The 17,978-nt window shown below is 40.1% G+C and overlaps 1 protein-coding gene across 3 annotated transcripts in view; it reads right to left on the bottom strand.

Annotated features, from left to right (window-relative positions):
* The window catches only part of TPD52 (tumor protein D52), a 91,810-nt gene extending 74,417 nt beyond the window's left edge, over window positions 1–17,393 (bottom strand). Inside the window, exons 1-7 of one of the 3 annotated variants that reach the window (XM_010006395.1) lie at window positions 16,925–17,393; window positions 11,962–12,077; window positions 10,078–10,226; window positions 9,106–9,207; window positions 4,547–4,588; window positions 3,119–3,167; window positions 1,766–2,079 (exon numbers count right to left, since the gene is read on the bottom strand). In XM_010006395.1, the coding sequence (XP_010004697.1) occupies window positions 1,963–2,079; window positions 3,119–3,167; window positions 4,547–4,588; window positions 9,106–9,207; window positions 10,078–10,226; window positions 11,962–12,077; window positions 16,925–17,048 (699 nt within the window). In that variant the 5' untranslated portion in view covers window positions 17,049–17,393 and the 3' untranslated portion in view covers window positions 1,766–1,962. Of the gene's footprint in view, window positions 1–1,609; window positions 2,080–3,118; window positions 3,168–4,546; window positions 4,589–9,105; window positions 9,208–10,077; window positions 10,227–11,961; window positions 12,078–16,924 lie in introns of those variants that run through there. The other 2 variants (XM_010006396.1, XM_010006394.1) reach the window with 2 other exon arrangements.
* Between the last annotated feature and the right edge of the window lie 585 nt (window positions 17,394–17,978).

Here is a 17,978-nt window from a genome sequence, read left to right on the forward strand (position 1 = left end):
ACCGACGGCGCGTGCGCAGGGCCCGGCTGAGGCCGCCGCCGCCATCTTGGCTGAGGGCGGCTCCGCTCTGCCCCGTCCTGCCCCCCCGGGCCCGGCCCCGCAGGCCGAGGGCAGGGAGGGCGGCAGCTCTGCCTCAGGGGAAGGGAGAAAGGTGAGCACGCACACCCCTGGAAGTAAAGCTGGAATTGCGACGGGCGCCCCGAGGCTGCTGGCGCTCGAGGGAAGGGCGCAGGCAGAGCTGCAAAGCCGAGGGCGGAGGGGCAGGCCCAGCACCGCAGCCACCTCGCCTTCAGATAATCTTCCTTCGTAAGCCAGAAAGCCCAGCTCAGGGCTTGAGAACCCTTCTGATCGTCAGTGAGGTAAATAAAGAACCTGTACAACGCAGAGAATGTTCCAGAAGGGCGTGCCCCACGGTGGTACTGACACCACAGAGGGAGATCAGGCTAAGGGTACATCTGAACCCATTTCCCCAACTTCCCAGTGCAAATCAGGACAGTTTACTTTCATGTCAGCCACTAGAAGTCTAGGCCTCATCTTCTTTAGAAATGCCAAGCTTACGTAATCCTCCATATTCACAGGACGATACATTCCTCACATACAGGTTTTTATTAAGCTTCTCACATGTAATTAAGCACATACGCTACATCTGACATGCGAACAAGGCTGTCAGGAGCAAACTTCTTTTTCCATCCAGACACCTGTGGCAGTTGAGATTTCACGGATTTCACACAGATGTTTCAAAACTTGTTTCCAGTTCCAAGCACAGTGATAAAACACTTGCCAAAAGTTCTAACTGACGCCATGTGCTGGAAACGGAGAAATACAAGAAACTGGAAGAGTACATCAGATAAAGCAACAAGTAGGAGAACAGATCTTGTGAGAGAGCTATGCTGCAGCACGACACTGTGTGCCCCTTGATACAGATTTCTGGGGTCTCGGGAAAGGGGACACCAGTGGTACAGGCCTTCAACACTTAAGAAAAGTAAGATGGTTTAGCAGATGTTTTCAACGGGTGGCCTGTCAGGAAAACAATGTTAGCATCTGAGAGCAAGTCTCTCCATGCCTTACAAAAGAACCACTTTCATGCTCAGGCTTATTTTCTTACAGTCAGTCCGTGCTTCATTAGCATAAGTGTGACACCACCATGTGTGAATTGAGATTAATCTATTTCACAAACAATCAGAAGTTCAGAAGAGTGTATCTTACCACATTAATATGTACAACAAACGAGACTGCAAGATGTTTTTTGTCACTGAACCATATTAGGCATCTTGCTTCCATTTGTGATGGCCAGCAGTCTCCTAGATAGATAATCCACAGATAAATCAGTAGGTTTTAAATGTTACATACTACCCTATCTGCATCTGTTGTATGTGTTGTATGAGGAACACGCTCATAAAACCAGTACGTTCCTAACTGTATGTAATCCTGCTCTGAGTAACATGTTTAAAGCCTGCTGAAGTGAAAGTCCTTTCTTGAGCTGCGAGTGACCCTCCTAGTCCTGTGTCCCATGCAGGCAACATGTGACTGAAATGAACACAAGGGAGTGAAGGAGCAAGCTTCAGTTTGGCAGCAGCAGCAGTAGATTCATAATGATTAAGATGAGCAGTAGTTACAGATTCAAAAGGAATTATGTATCTACAGTATATGTACAGTATAATTAACTTCTTAAAAGAGATTTTTCTCATTGCTATATTTTAAAGGTTACCTTCAAATTACAGTAAGTCCATTAAATGCTCAAAAGGCATACAAATTCCCCCTCCCACACAAAATCCCAAACCATGTATTTTAGTTTCAAAAATATTCTGAACCCACAAACAAGCCTGATATCAGTTAATCTGGTAAAATATCTACATGCTAAATAAAAGCACATCTGGTGGAAAGAGAGCAAATAATGTTACAAGTGTGCTTAGTTCTTGCTTGCAGCATCTGGCAGTGGGTAGCAGGACAGTGGCAGGAATCTCAGGGGGTCTCCTCCTGTGTCTGTTCTGCAATGGTTTCTGTGGCACTGGCATTGGCAGCAGAGTTGAGAACTTCGCCAAAGTCACCCCCAGCAGGTTTGCCTCCTCCAACTTTAGACTAGAACACAGACATAGAATTGCAGTCACTTGTCATGCCAAAAATTGTTAGCTGTGTAAAACCAGTACCTCTGCATCAAAAAGTTTAATAACTCTTTTCAGCAGAGCAGCTTTTTCAGGACTGAGCTACCTCCACAATACTCAAGAGACAAGTCTTCAGGTATCATGCAGAAAGCAATCACCACCAGCAGATGAACATAGCAGTTTCCCTTTGACTTCCAGATAGCAAAGCACAAAGCAGCTCTGATTCCAGGGTGCATGAAGGTTGACACACACTCAGCTCAAAATGGATACAGGTATGCAAGGCCTTCAAGCCATTTAGGCTTTGAAAGACAGAGAACCTTAAACAGTTTTCAGTCTCAACAGCAATTCTTGAGATATTCAGTGAAGCACTGCAACTATTTTACTTCATTCAGGTAACATGTGCCTTTTCACTTCCCTCTATGGTATATACCCTGTGGGATGGCAGGAGTGCTAATGCCAACTCGTTTTCAAGGGAATGCCTAGTTCCCCATGCCATCACTTGCATGTTTCTCATCCAAACCAGTGTTCCCACAAGAACAGTCTAATCTGGTTCCAGTTACACATATTAGTTATCTTTTAAGGGACTTTTTTTTTTTTTATGTAGAGAAGCTATTAATCGTTGTTTCTGGCACCTGAGGCTTTTCTCAGCAAATTTTACATCTCTGTACAAAGACCTTGCACATTTTGTGCAAGAAATGAGAAACTTCACAGACTATATTCCTGTGTAGAATACTAATCCTTAGGAAGGCAAGGAAATAAAAGACTAGATTTTGGATACATAATAATAGCTGTTAGTCCTGCTAGTTAAAGGCATCCTCCCATAAGAGATGCAGCAAGCTCATTTTTTATTCTCAAATCATTAGGCAGAGAAACCATTTCCACAGTACTTAAAAAGATGTCATCCAAGTATCATCAAGACTCTACCAATAACCAAACACAGGCTACCCAGAGTCCAGTTCAGTCTTTTCTCCACATCCACAGCTCCACAATCACCAAGATGTTTTAGTAATGCTTACCTTCAGGCTTTCAACTTTTTCCTCAAAGGATTTGAAAGTAGGAGAATTTCTAGGAAAATAAACGGAACCGCAGAATTAAAAACATATCTTGTTAGTCTATAAATACCAGAAAACAAGCAGGCAGTTCCTTTTTCCAATGTCAACGTGAGTTTTGTTTCTTTGGGGCTCTCTCCTTGTTTAAAAAGGGTAGCCTAAAAATAAGTTTTAATCTCCCCAAGGACTACAAAACTAAAATTCAAGCACAGGCTGTAGCTCATTTCTATCTCTGGCAATGTTTTTACTAGGCTCTTTCATCACAATGTGGAAGGGTTAACTAGCAAGTATTTTAGGTTTAGCTTATTATTCCCAGTGATTTCAAACAGTGATTACAAACAGGTTTCTGGCTTAAAGGATTTGTTTGGAAAAGCTGAGTCACCACTCTGGATAGTTTAGTACATTATTGCTGAAGAAAGCTTGTCATTAGTTTCTTTACTTGTTACAGGAAAAATAGTTTAATAGGCTGTGTGTTCAATTAACAAAATACAGTTTGCAGTGGTCTCTTCTGCTAACATGTTAAATTTAAGGGAGACTCCCCCTTGCCTTTTAAGTGCTGGGGACAGCTGGAATTACAAATGGCAAGTTCTGCACATGAAGAGCAGGACAGCTTGGGATTTTCAATGCTGAAAGCCGGTGTATTATTTATAAGGGCCAAACAAGTGACTTATTAGTGCCCTGACTAGCTGTCAATGCCATTTGCAAAAGTGTGCAATAGCTTATACACCTTTTTCTGCCTTTATGCAGGACAAAAACTGTTTGCCTTCAGTGGACCAGGACTGAGGATTCATAGCAGACAAAAAAAAAAATAAAACTATTATATAAAGATGAAAGACAGGAGGGTTTTTCCAAGAGGTGTTAAGCTTCCCTTCCTCCTTTGCTTGGCATTTGTGTAGGCCACCCACACTTAGAAGCTTTCTTTTATTTGGGAAAGCACACAGTGACACACACACATATATCAAACCAGACTCTCTCAGGAGATGGAGGGACAAAATGCCAAGCAAGAAGAAAGAAAAGACAAGCACTCCAAGTCAACAAGAGACTTTTTGAGAAACCACAATATTTTTTAATCACTTTCATTGTTCTAAAACAGGTGCCAAGGTATTACCTTTTACACTTGGAACAATTTAGTAGCATTACATTTCTGATGGGCAGGGAAAAGTTGTTATAGTTCTCCAAACAGCAGGACACATTCCAGATGTGTGATAACGACCACCGTTAAGCAGAAATAAAGTAAGTTTTATACTCTATGTTAGCACAGGAAATCCTTTACCAAGTTCGGTGAGGGTTTTCTTTGTCTGCTTTTAAATCTGTATTAGTTTACTTAAGTTAAATTTTACTTGATTTCACACATGAAAATAAAGAAACCAAACAGCTGGATTATGCATACATTACCTCATAATAGGCATGCTAATGGAATGTTGTATGGAGCGTATACTAAATGCCAGCATTAAGAAAAAAGAAAGTGAGAAGTTAGTTCAAGTGACAGACTGAGAAGAAATTGGCTGAGAGAGCGGACTTCTGGATACTATCTTTGGCAAATAGCCAAGCAGCCTTACACAGTGTTACACAGTAACTGCTTGGGTTTGCTTTTTTAGAATCGCTTAGCCATGCACACATACAAAAACAACAGAGCAAAAGCTGCAACACCTTCTTCCTTTTTTAGACAGATCCAAGTGCCATGCTAAAGTATGTATTCTGGTAAGCTGCAACAGTCTGTCTACTCATTAAGTTCCTCAAGCAGTGAGTCATGCTGCATTTACAGTTTTGACAATATCAAGTAGAAAGTGAACACTCAAGATTCTTATCAGTGAACTAATCTTCCTACTGAAAGAATTATAGCTACCTTCAGAAGGCTTCCATTTCAATTCCATATAAGATTTCCACAATCAGCAATACAAATTATCTACTCATCAATATAAGTTATGTAGTAAGAGCAGTCACATCAATCTATATTTCAAGGTCAGGTTTATGCTGGGGACAGGAAGAAAGTCCTAATCTCAACCTTGTTCTGAAATTCATGGAGGATTTCTGTAACCTGCCAGTTTTGTTATACAGTTACTACTTGATGAGTGACAACACACATCTACTCCTAGAAGGTGACTGGATATAGATTAAGGAGCTCCCAAGTAACTTCAAGACCACCTGGAATCTAATTTAGTTCCATATTCTAGAAAATCCTTGTTTACTCTTAACACAAATTAGTCTTACATGTTGTTAAATGTTTCTTGTATAGAGATAATCTAATGGAAGAACTATTTGTACATTTGTGAAGGATTTACTTGCTGTTGTACAATACACATGCATATTCTCAATATCTATTCTGTAAAATGTCACCATAAGGTAGTATATAGTTTAATGATGGTTTACAAGAGAACTGCATTAGATAAATGAAGTTCATCTTTTTATACCTCAAATCACCTGTTCTTCAAGTAGTGCGAAGAAGCACAATTTCCCCTTGAAGAGCTTTAAAAATGTTTTTCTTTTCACAAAGGACAGAATGCCACATCGAAGCACTCACTCAACTAGGCAATCAAGTTGGGCAGTTTGAAGAAGAGAAGCCCTTTTTAAAATGCTCACAAGCAAACCCCCGAGCTTTTAAAAACAAACCCTAAAACCAAAAGAGGCACAAGAAGTTGCTCTCCAGCCTTCCATATATTTTGTAGTGCATTAAAAGCTTTATTATCCTTTACACAATTATTTTTACAGCTACTACACTCCCTCACATTTTCAAAATGCAGAGTGAGGTATGCCAGAGTCCCTGCCTGGAAAACATGGGCTTAAGAATCATAAGAACTAGTTACTTGCTTTTGTTAATAGTTAGGTTTTCAGCCAATATACTGATAAATTATGATATTTAGGAGATTTCCAAAGCAATCTGTTGAAGTGAAGAAAGTTATTCTGCAATTTCAGAACAAGACAAAGATGAGGACTTCTGCTCCACAATATGGATACAGTGCAAGAGGAGCTAAGTGCAAAGTCATGACTGCTGAGGAAGTCTGCAGAGTGCTACATCTTGGTACTTTTTTGCACGTAATACTGATGTTGCATACACAAAGATGGCTAGCTCATGAAAAGTACAAGACATTCTTATAAAGGGAAATGAAGGTATTAAGTGAAGCCTAAGAAGGAACAGAGTTCATATTCAGCATACCAAAAACCAAAGAAAACAAATACAAAAAGGAAGCAATAATATGCTGACTTTGCACTGAGTCCTCTCTTTGCCTCTCTGTTTCAGTACTTTCCAAGCTCAGAGCTCCACCAGCTGCCTTACTCCCTTTAGCAATTCCCTCCAAAATCACTTTGCAGCACAAGAATGAAGACCTGCATGTGATATTTGCTGCATGGAACGTATGGAAATAGTGCAACACAGAAGAAATCATGTCATTACAGCTGAGAAGTCCCTAAGCTAAAACAATACAAAAAAAGTGAAACAATGATAAAGAAGCCACATAAGAGTTAAATACTAAAAAAGCATCTGCATATTCAGTGTTTGTTCAAGTATGTATCAGGCTCATCAATTCTTATTTCAAGGAAAGAACCTAGGCATCTAAAGCTTTCTAAAGTACCGAATTCTGCAGTAGACACCACTTGAGTAATGACATAACCCTGGGACCTGAATTCACTGGTTGAATCCCAAATGAACTTAATCCTCATGAAAGCAAAAAAACTCACAGCCTTTAAATCTGTTTAAGTGCAACTAAGATCTTGGACAGCACTAATTCTTCCCACCTTCTTTTTTAAACCGAACGGTTTCTGAGTTTACAACCATACTCCTCTGGCTGTGCTACATTGCCTCCCAGTGGCCCAGTTTCTGATGGAGAGTACTCATTCATTATCCACCTAGGCACTAACTTGAATAATTAGGACACACTTCTTTTGAAGTATTAAATTCCTGAAGCCAAAAGAGGCCTATGAGTCTGTGCTTGTCCTTGTCAAATGCAATAGTCTAGTACTAGTAAGGGAACACCACAGTCCTAAGAAAGAACGGTGAACCCTGATAAGTGAACTGCTGAGCTCTGCATCAAAAGGTATAGAGACATCCTCCAGATATCCCCCAGGCTTCCTTCGTCTTACTGATGCTAAGTGGGGGGGGAGATATTTCAGACAGGCTGCTACTATTCTTATACTTGAGCAAATTTAGCTCACTTCAAGAGTCTGATAGTGCCCTGTGCCACTGCCCATTTCCCCAGGGACTGCCCCTGGGGCTTTAGCTCCTAGTCAGTGTTCTGGGGCCAGATCCCTACATCTTTATGGAGATCCTGCTGATGTCTCTAGCTACTTAGTGTGAACACAAAAAAGATGAAGCCATACTCAAGAGGTGTACATAGATAGCCTAAGAGGCAATGGACAGAAACAGGAATTTTAACTATTGACAATTTAACATTGAATATTTGCTTAGAGTAGGCAGATAAAAGGCAATGCAGACAAAGGTAACTATAATACTCAGTGTCTGCAGCTGCTAAAGTAATAAACTCAAAGATAAGGAGTGTTTCACTGGACAACACATAAATCATTTTACATTTAAACTCCAGTGATTTTATTAGAGTCACAATGCTAAACAACAAAACAGACAAATGCTAAACAGACAAAAAAAGGCACAAACACTGTCCAGACAAAGAGGAGAAAATCTGCATGCCATTGACCTCAAAACCATATTCTATCTCCTTAAAAAAAAATCTTCCAGAATCATGTTAACAGATTCCTTTCTTACAAGAAAGAGAAAATAACTGATTAATATGTATTCTCAAGATTTCATGTTCCAGGATAGTTACCAGGTGAACATCAAGAAACATCTTCCCTGACATTAGACCTTGGGTTTTACATTAACTAACACTGGAGAAAAAAAATAAATAAATAACCTTTCACAGAGAAAACTTAGTTAAAGACTTTAAAGTCTGACTACATGCTTAGTTTCAGAAACAATTCTTGTGTCCACCTTACCTAAAGGAATGTGAAAATGCCTGTAGTCTGCACAATGCCAGAGTAAGCATTAAAGAGAAAAAGGAAGTTCTGATAAATCTGAAGAAAAATATGTAACTGTGTAGCTGCTCAAAAGCGTTTTCTCACTAGACTTCAAAAAGCAATGAAGAGGTTAATGGCAGCACGTTAAAATTGAGGGCTGATTTTATTACACTGCTTTCCACTGCAGCAATATTCTGTTAAAATGTGTCCATTTTTATTTGTCCAATAACTGAAAAATAAGTTTGATTAACTATTCACAAGTTACAAGAAAAGATGAGTAGCTATATACATTCCAGTCATAAAAATTATATTATCAAAGAATTGTAAAGTAAGGATATGATTCAAATTTTGCATGCAGCTCAGAACAGTGCTAAAAATTACCAACAAACTTACCTAATGAAAGGCTGTGTCATTTGGCACAAAGTCAAAATACATTGTATGCAAATATTTCAGAAATAAAAAGTGCCAATTGTTTATTAAAAAGGTAATAAAACCAAGCCGCTGCTATGAGGTAGAACAGTTTACGAAGAAATAAAACACATCTGAAAGGAATCCACACACAAGACACAAAAAAACCCTAAAAAAACCCAACCAAACCACAAACAGTTGAAGACATTAGTTGTTTAAATGTAGCATTGCACAAACTGAGAAAGTAAGAGAAGGAGAAACAATGCTAAGTGCATCACACAGAAGCAGGCAGAGGTGCTGCCACCTGCAATCTTACCAGAAAAATAAGAGTATAAGTGGAGGTAACAGCATCATTACTTCTCTTGCATATATATAAAATACACACTACAGAACTCTTCTGCATCATTGAGGACATGCAAGCAGATTTTGCAGCAAGTCACTCAGCACTCCTTAAATAAGACACTGAGTGTTCGTGATAGACTTTTAGAAGTGCTCAATATGTTAACACCATAAATTTATTTCAGTGATCACCTGCTTTAATCATAAATGCAACTACTTGGGAAAAAGCTAAAGAAACCTACCTAACATCCTCAAACTTCTTCGTTATGACTGAACCAACAGATGAAAAAGCTGCAGAAGCCTTCTGACCAGCCTGAGACAGGGTTTCTGATGTTCTCTTGTATCTGTGTTCAAACAAAATTAAGTCTGTAGTTACTTTAATAGAAAACATAAGGAACCTTTTAGTGCAAACCCAGAGGTATACTTCAACTCTGAGGTCAAATGGACAAGCTACTTAAGAGATTATTTTGAGTCACTGCAGTCCCTTCTGGCTACAGCATCTCTGCCACCTCAGACTTTAGATCAGCTTCACCAACAGGCACCTCCTACTCCGCCTCCAGAACAGAGACTCTCTGCTACTGTAGGACTTAAAAAAAACAACCAACCAACCAACAACAAAACACCCCAACACAACAACAAAAAAAAACCTCACCAAAACACCCACCACCTTGTTCATGCAGCAAAAAAGAACAGAGGTCTATTTCTTGTGCCAAGCATCTAATATCTTGTACCAAATGGTTTTGTCAATAAAATTCATCGTGGCACATCCTGTTACATTCTGTATAGTCAATAATTGCAGGAGGCAGTTCACTCTAGACCTTAAGCTAACAATTGTGCTTGGCAAGAACATTAACAGTGACTTTGCACTCTTCCTGCATCAGCTCAGTTTACAACAATCTTTCAGGCCTGAAAAGAAAGGTATTATGTCGGGCTTAGGACACCTTGGTATCTCAGTAATGGTATCTCAAGTCTGTTAGGAAAAAAAAGTCTTAGAATTGCCCATATTGTAGTCATTCATTCTTATTTTGCAGGAGATATGGCTAATTGTGGCTTTCTTGAAAGAAATCTGTGATCATTTTTCCAGGTAAATGTCAGTGGAACTTAACTTTGTGTTATCTAACTCATTTCACAAGAACAGAGGGTTGAGACATGACATGAGAACTACATAGTTTTCACATCAACAGCTGAAACAATCACTGTGAACTGGTACATACGCCGTGGTTGATGTAACATCTTGCCAGCTTTTGGTAATGTTCTGCCTTAGTTCCTGTAATGAGTTAATTCCCAGCTTTCTCTTTATTTCTGCTAGATGCTTCTCTTTGGCAGCCAGCACTTGTGAGAGTGTCTGGATTTCCTCTTCCACCTGTGGCAGCAGAGTTGATGAGAGAAAGGTTAACAAGAAATATACCCAGCCATTTAGCTATGTGTTTAATAAAACATCTAGTAAGCATCAGTAATAGAAGGGCCAATGAGTTTTTAACATTGCCTCACAGTTGTTTCTAAGTACTAAAAGGGAAAACCAACATAGTCTGCAACAAGAACTAGTTAGTGAGAAAGTCATCTACCTGCAGCTAGCTATAGTACTGGAATATGCACAAAGAACTTGGTAACTAAAGACTGTATATTTAGAATTCATTACCTTTAGGCAACATTAGCCTATGTGAAACTTGAAGATTAGTCAAACCTGGGACAATTGCCAAGCCTGTACTCTCCTTCCACGTCAGAAGTATCAATGTGTGACCAGTATCAGGAAGCTCAAAGCGTGTCTGTGCCATACACAAGTTTGTCTCCTTGCTTCAACAGAAACGTGCTTTTGTGGCTGAAGCCAGCAACTGCAGGCTAAATGCAGCCACAGGAATGCTGTCCCCAGACCAGGGTGGAAATGGTGGCAGACTGAGCAGTTAAAAAAACCCGAACAGAACATCCAAAAAAAACCAAACCCAAACAGCCCCCCTACCCAGAAAAAAAATCGACCATAAAACCCACTACAAAAATGCAGCACCTGCTCAGCAACTAGAAAACTGTATTGTTTGTATACTTCCTTCTTTTCACAGATGATCGCTTAAGCCTTTCACAGAAGCATGACTAGAGCACAATCAGAAATGTCAAAAGAGCTTTACTATGACATTCTGTGGACTGTATAGATGTGAGAGACACACTAAGTCTCTATGTACAAAGGTAAAGGCAGACATCCAACACCACTTCTTCATCCAGACTGGACCACCCTACTCTGGAGTGTCAGGCTGCCCACTCATCCTCAAAGGCTCCTTTGAGGAAATACCAAGTATTTTCAATGCACCTTTGTTCTGGATACCTGTCCAAAGTCCAGCATGACACACCCTAGCAGGATCAGATTTCCCCTGCCACCTTCAGTTGTTTGGTTTGGCACAAAATAATACTCATGACTACCAAAACCAAGGCTGTATTAAATGTGCTTATTTCACACATAATCTTTACCTGTCAACCTTAGCCTTAAGTTAGTGTCTTTTATTAGGGTTCTAAAGACAGACATAAAGAGCTACAAGAAAAAAAAAATGACTAGTGACTCAATAAAGCTTCACTTTGACAATTTTGGAATACATGTATCAGGCTTGAATATCTGTCCTTCAAACAGTGCTACTTTAACTTGCTCTTAAAAAAAATCTGCTATATGAACTATGGACAAGAACAGTTATATGGTTAGCCAGTGGCTAAACAGTGACTACATGGATATCACTGCAAAGCATCCTTCATGAAAACAACAGCTTTAGTTACTCCACACCATCTGAGACAATACCTGCTTTTGGCTTCCAACCATGTTCTCTTTGACAGCTTATTTACCCCCTTCTCACTTGTGGAAAAAAAGCGTTAGGCATTTATGCATCTTGGTTTAAGACCTGTATGCTCAGCACGTCTAGCTTAATTCCCCATAGCTAGAACTGGATGTTCTTTTCTCCTTGACACCTTCCCTTTCCCTCCCCACAATATACAGGAGTGCCCGACACAACTTTAGATAGTCACACAATAAATATGCAAAGCATTAACTGTACATTAAAGACAGCATTATCACAGATTTTCATTCTCAAAACCAATTTAATAGGTATTTGCAAGAGATTTACCTTAGCAAGCTCTTTTCTTAGCTCATCCTGTTCTTCTTCTGAGAGTGTTTCTGCCATACTAACTGTAGCAGCAGCATCCTCTCCAACCTCAGGTATAGAGTCACTTCTCAGCAGCCCTTGAGGTGAATAAACAGTTAAAAGTCATATCATCATGTGTTTGCCATGTAGCAGCCAAGGTTAATGTACAGTCCTTTTGTGCCAGTGCACAAAGAAAGCCTGAGGGGACACCAAAGTCATGCTCCCCAAGCACTACAGTGTACAGGAAACCAGCAGCATTTTAGAGCTCAATATGATTGCAACTGTGGCTGTAATAGGAGACTGGAAACATGCTGAGAACCACTGTCCTGATTTTGCTGGGACAAAGTTCCAAAACAATTTTTCTGTTCAGAGAAACTGTAGTTTTGAGAGGCTGTGGAGTCCGTGAGAACAAGAGAGATAAGATGCTCTGGTTCGTGCACAGCTCATGATTTGGGGCTAAGTATAACTTTGTATCTTACATTAGCGTTGGGATTAGTATTAGTTCATTATTATGCTATTAGATCTGTTTTCACTTCAACACACGGGTCTCCTTTCTTTTTTCCAATTCCCCCTTCTGGGTGGGGGTAAGGTGGTAGAGTTTCCAAACCACAAACATATCCCACTACTCTGACAGACGCCAAGGTAAAAACTACATCCCAACCAGTAGTTTCTACACAACCTGTGCCCAGGAGTCCACATACACTCTTCTTTCTCTTGCTCATGCAGCATAGAAATTCTGGAAGTGCTCAAGACCAATGCAGAGGCTCCTCTCCCTCACTGCTCTCTGAATTAGATTAAAAAATGCTCATTCTCAGTAATCATGGCAACTAGCAAGCTCAGCAACAGCAGAGAAAAGGGTTACACTGCAAGTACAAACCCTTTTCCTCTACCTCGCTCAACCTCTCTGTCCCTATTATCTATGACCACTGTGACTAGGAAGTCATGGATATTGTGAGCTTGAAGAAAGATGCTGGTTTTGTGCCTGGGCAGTAAGAGAGATGAGAAGCCCAGAAAAGAAGCTTGGGAACAAAAGGCTATCACTTCAGACAAAGAGGTGGAGTGTTGAGAAAAGGCTGGTGAGGGTGTGCATCCACTCACACTGCTGCTCTTCCTCTTCCAAATCCAATAACCAAAACTCTGCCAAAGTCTTCTGAATCAATCCCAAACATCCCTATGGTCTTACTCAACTTTCACCTTCACAGCTTCAGGAAGGAGAATGGTATTATTTGTGTTACTATGACACTCTCACTTCAAAGATTTGTTTATTCTTAGCCCTTAGTGATTGCACTTACATAACTTTAAACACGCTACCAGCAAAAGCTTTCTCATTTTGAATCTTTGTGGCTGACACTTAAACCATACAGTTTGCCAGAGCTAAAGAATCCTGCTGTAGTTTGCAAAGAGACCAATTGCAGAGATGCTACTGGCTGGAGTGGTTGTGGATTTCCAGAACTATTTCTCTACTCAAGAGGTAAAATAGCTTTATATATAATAAAAAATAAATACAAATCTTAAAACAGATTAAAAAAGCTAACATGGAATGATTGTTTGTTTGTAGGAAGGGTGTATGTATATATATGTATATAAATATATGATCCAGGCAAGTTGAAGACATATTAAGTATCGTTCCCTTACTACTCACTATAGTAATTAACCAGATAAAAGTCCATCCTAATTTCCAGCAGCTTCTGATGGCATTGCATAATACCATCTGGTCTAGGAATACAAAAACTCCGTTAATGTGCCATAAGACCAACATTAGATTTTACTGTGACACTTGATATCAAATAGCTACATCATGATCAACTGAAAAGTCAGGGGGAAAAAAGATTCTACAAGTCTGTAGTTAGTTGTAGGTATTTTATGAAATGTGCTCCTAGGAGCTGCCAAGCCTAAGAAATGAAGAGGCCTTGTCCTTCATCAAGTTACTGAACTGAGGTAAAGTTCAATTCCACAAATTCTTTCCAAAACAGTGTATTTTCTGCCTGTATTTGTGTCCTCTAGAAGCACACTGCTATGTGCGCAGAACATTTGTAAACGGTAAGTTAACACAGAGTTCTCTGAGAAGGAAGCACCCAGAAAGCAACTGAAACCCCAATCTGTGTTTACTTATGGCATCTCTACCAAATTTTCCCAGAGATTTACATCCATCTTTTACATAAATACAATGTAGTTCCTACAGGTTTTCCAATATGCTATTTTCTGGCAGGAATTGAGGGCAGATAAAAAGTTTGAGTCTAGTGCCCAAATCAAAGCACAGCACTACAGCACCTAAAAAAATAAAAATAAAAAAAACAATCTGTGTTTACCAGGTAATTTTTGTTATACATCACTATATTTCCTTTTTGCCACATCAGATGGTTATGAATGCCACACCTTTTTTCAAATTGCTATATATCCTATTAATTACATATGCCTATACTGAAGGAAAGCTAACAATTTAAACTGCAATTTCTTCTGACACTCTAAAACCCCCCAGTACACTGGTCTCCAACACCTGACCTTGTTCTTCATCTGCAGCCCCAACTACAGAGCTTGCCTTTGCAAAAGCCATTTCAGAAAGTTTACAAGTTCCAAAGATCATGCTGACACCCAGAGCATTAGTGCATCCAGCGGAAACTCTGTTCAATCTGGTTATGAGGAGTCATCTGGATTATCTCATCAAAAATAGATCAAGTGAGTCCAGCAGCAGGAAAACACACTGGATTGTCTGCCATAGCAATAGCTTCTGTTTTGGGAGTGTACCTTCTCTTTGGAAAACTGGTGTTTTAAGAAGTTTGTGCTGCTTGTTTGCCTACACTGAACTTAAAAGAATGCTAAGAAGCAAGGGAATTATCTTTCCCCCCCCCTTCCCATTTCTAGATATTTTGGGGAAACAGGAAATCACTGCTATCAGAATCCTCCATATCTCACATTGTACATCTAACCACACCTTCCCCTCCTTGCCTTCTGCACCCCTGCCCCACCCTATTTTTTCTTTAGGCCCATTTGAAGTATCCTAACACCTTCCCACTAGTCTTTATTCTGACACCTCCTCTCTGATCCCCTGTTACTTTTCACCTCTGCGCTTGCTTTGCTCCCATTCCTCAGTTCACTTCAATACCTACAGGACACAGGGCTCATCTGTGCTATGGGAAGGAAGGCCATGCCAGGCAGCCTGACCAGGAAGCAAAAATTCTGTCAGGGAAAAAAAAAAAAAGGGAAGACTTATCTAGGGAAAACTTAGTAGTTTTAAGGTCAATTTTCAAGTCTCTGTATTCCTAAGATTAACATATGCTCCCAGCAGTTTAATAGATCTAATTAAATGTACCAAATAAAGACATAAGCAAATTAGTAGGACTTCACAGATTATGTTCAGGGAAATGGCACTTCAGTCCCTATTATTTGCCAGATTAGGCAAAGCATTAGAGTCATTCAATCTACATTCAGGTTCTCTGGCTTGGCGTTTGCGTTGGTTGGTTTCAACCCAAGCTTATGCTCTTTTTTGACCTGAAGTGCCTACCTCTTTCTGGCCTGAATTCAGAGATTAGCAGTAAACATTAGCTGTTTAAGGAAGTGCTGGTAATTTCAGATGAGCAGTCTTTGGGCTGGGGGAGGGCTGGCCTTAATAAAGCTTTATCTTTAGACAGATATATTCTGTGTCAGATGCTCAGGATGAACATTTTGGCTATCACTACACAGTTGGTAAAGCTAAAGAAAAAAGGCACTTGCTAGAGCTCAGAACAAGCTGTCTCAAGATTGTAAGATCACCCCAACATCTGAGTAATGTACAGCGCTACAGAGGATATTTATTTTGCAATATATATATAAAGACAAGATTTTAAGTGCTTCCCATTTATCTCCGTGAAAAAGCCAAACCAAGACATTTCTTCAACCTGGGGGAGGAAGTCCTTGGGCTTCTCCAAAACACTAATCACACATTAATTCAGAGTGAATGAAAAAGAAAACAAGCCCAGAAAAGGCTGGTGCTCATGGTGATGCATCACCACCAGACATGGAGGATGGCTCTCCCGGTCAGAAGAGGTGGGAGATGCAGCAGTTGCAGAAGTGAAAGCTGACCCCTGCTCCCCAGAGACCACTAGGCCATCTGGTCCACAGAGGGGTTTGGTTTAGGCCACATGGAGGCTCCTCAAGGGCTGCATGTTTCTATGATTGTAAAGAATGAGCCCACCAAAAAAAAATTCAGCAGTTTTGTAACCTTGCCTTGCTTTGTCACACCTGAAGTCTGGCTAACCTTTCTATATTTTTAATTACACTGGATGATTACATCTGGCAGAAAAGGTGGTAAAACCAGATTAGGATGTGGTATGTGGTAGCAGGCATGGCTGTAAGTGTTCTGTACAACAGGTTACCAACTAGACATTAGCAGGGGTAAGCACTAGACAGATGCCACTACAGCAGCCGCTTCCTCAGGGCACTGCAAATACGTTAATTATCTGCAGATGTATGATTCTAGCAATCTAAATGCTAGATGGATCAAAGTAAAGGTTTTAGAGGGCATTTTTGTTAATCAGTGATATTTTTAGTACAAGGGAAGAGCAGATGTTAGTATGACCTCAGAGCTCTCTCTGAACAGTCTAAGTATGCAATTCCTACCTTCCCCCCAGAAAACCCTAATAGTCAAACTAGACCAATTACCCAAATCTTGCAGAAGTTGCCCTTTTGTTCCTAATCTTTTGTTCATTTTATTTTCCCTCAAACAGCCTTTCTACTGAGTTAAGAAACAAAGTGGAATTGGTAAATGCATAGTACTTCAGGTACTATCTACAAGACACATCAAAGCTACTAAGCTAACAGAGTTAAAAGCAGGTCAACTTCTACCTTCATTGATATCTGCATTTCAGGCAAATTTTAAGGATTCTTAAATTGATAAGCTCTTTTTTTACAGACATCACTAAATTCTCCATATAGAGGGTGTTTTTTTTTTAAAAAAGCAGGAAGTTACCTGACTTTGCCAGTGTAGGTGATCCAGGTGGAGAAAGGTTTATGCCAGGCGACAGGTAAAGATAATTTCTGTTCACTCCAGCATTGAAATCGAAAGGTGATTTGTAATCCTCATACAGATCCATGCCAGAACATTCACAATGTGCAGCCGCCCTCTTCTTCCACCAAAGCGTTCATCTTTGCTTTCTGGGGCCACCCAAGCAGCAGGATTCAGAAACCCTCCGTTTCTTCACATGATATTCACTGTACCTCCTCATAAAATTCAGCTCTCTTACGCCTCTGTTAGATTTGACAGAGCTGTTTAGCAAGTGGTTTCTTAGCCATCTTGTGGCTGTGGCTGTTTACATGCCGCAAAGTTAAGATCCTGTAAATTTGTAACTGGGGCTGGACTTAAACAAACCGTTCCTTTAACAAACATTCACAGTGCACCATTCGTGGGTTCTGGAAGAGCCTTGGTCCTCTGCAGAACTGCATCAAGAGTTTTCAATCATTTAAATAAAAAAAGGTCAGCTGACTGCAGCTACACCAGGATATCCTTAATCTTCTAGGACACAAAAGGATTACTAGCCGTAATCTATCCTATATACCATCTGTGTAGGACTTTTTCCTCTGATTAATGGAAAATTCTGCGTATGTTAACTGTTTCTGCAGCTCCTTCCATTAGTGTAATAATCAGTAGGCAGAACCCAGTCTCTGCTGCCCAGGTATCACACTGTGAGGGAGCTCATAAGAGGAAAACACAGCACTCGTGTCTGAAGGCTACACTATAAGCCACCTAGATTTGATGAAAGTGCTGATGTGCATTATGATTTTTGCCTACAAGGCTAAACATATCAGGGTATAAGGGGTTTTTGGTAGTTTTTTTTTTAATTTAAAAAAAAAAGGTTTTGAAGCACACAGCTCTAGCCAGAGTCATTTAGAGCAGCCAGTTATGCCAGGAACCAGTAACACTGGAATGCATGGTCCTGACTAAATGTATTTATGTTCTGACACGTATGCCATTTAGAAAGATCAGCTTACATAAGCCACTTGACAATACTGAGTGTTTAAGACAG

This window comes from Chaetura pelagica, unplaced genomic scaffold (genome assembly GCF_000747805.2).
Source record: "Chaetura pelagica isolate M959 unplaced genomic scaffold, ChaPel_1.0 scaffold76, whole genome shotgun sequence".
Lineage (NCBI taxonomy): Eukaryota > Metazoa > Chordata > Aves > Apodiformes > Apodidae > Chaetura > Chaetura pelagica.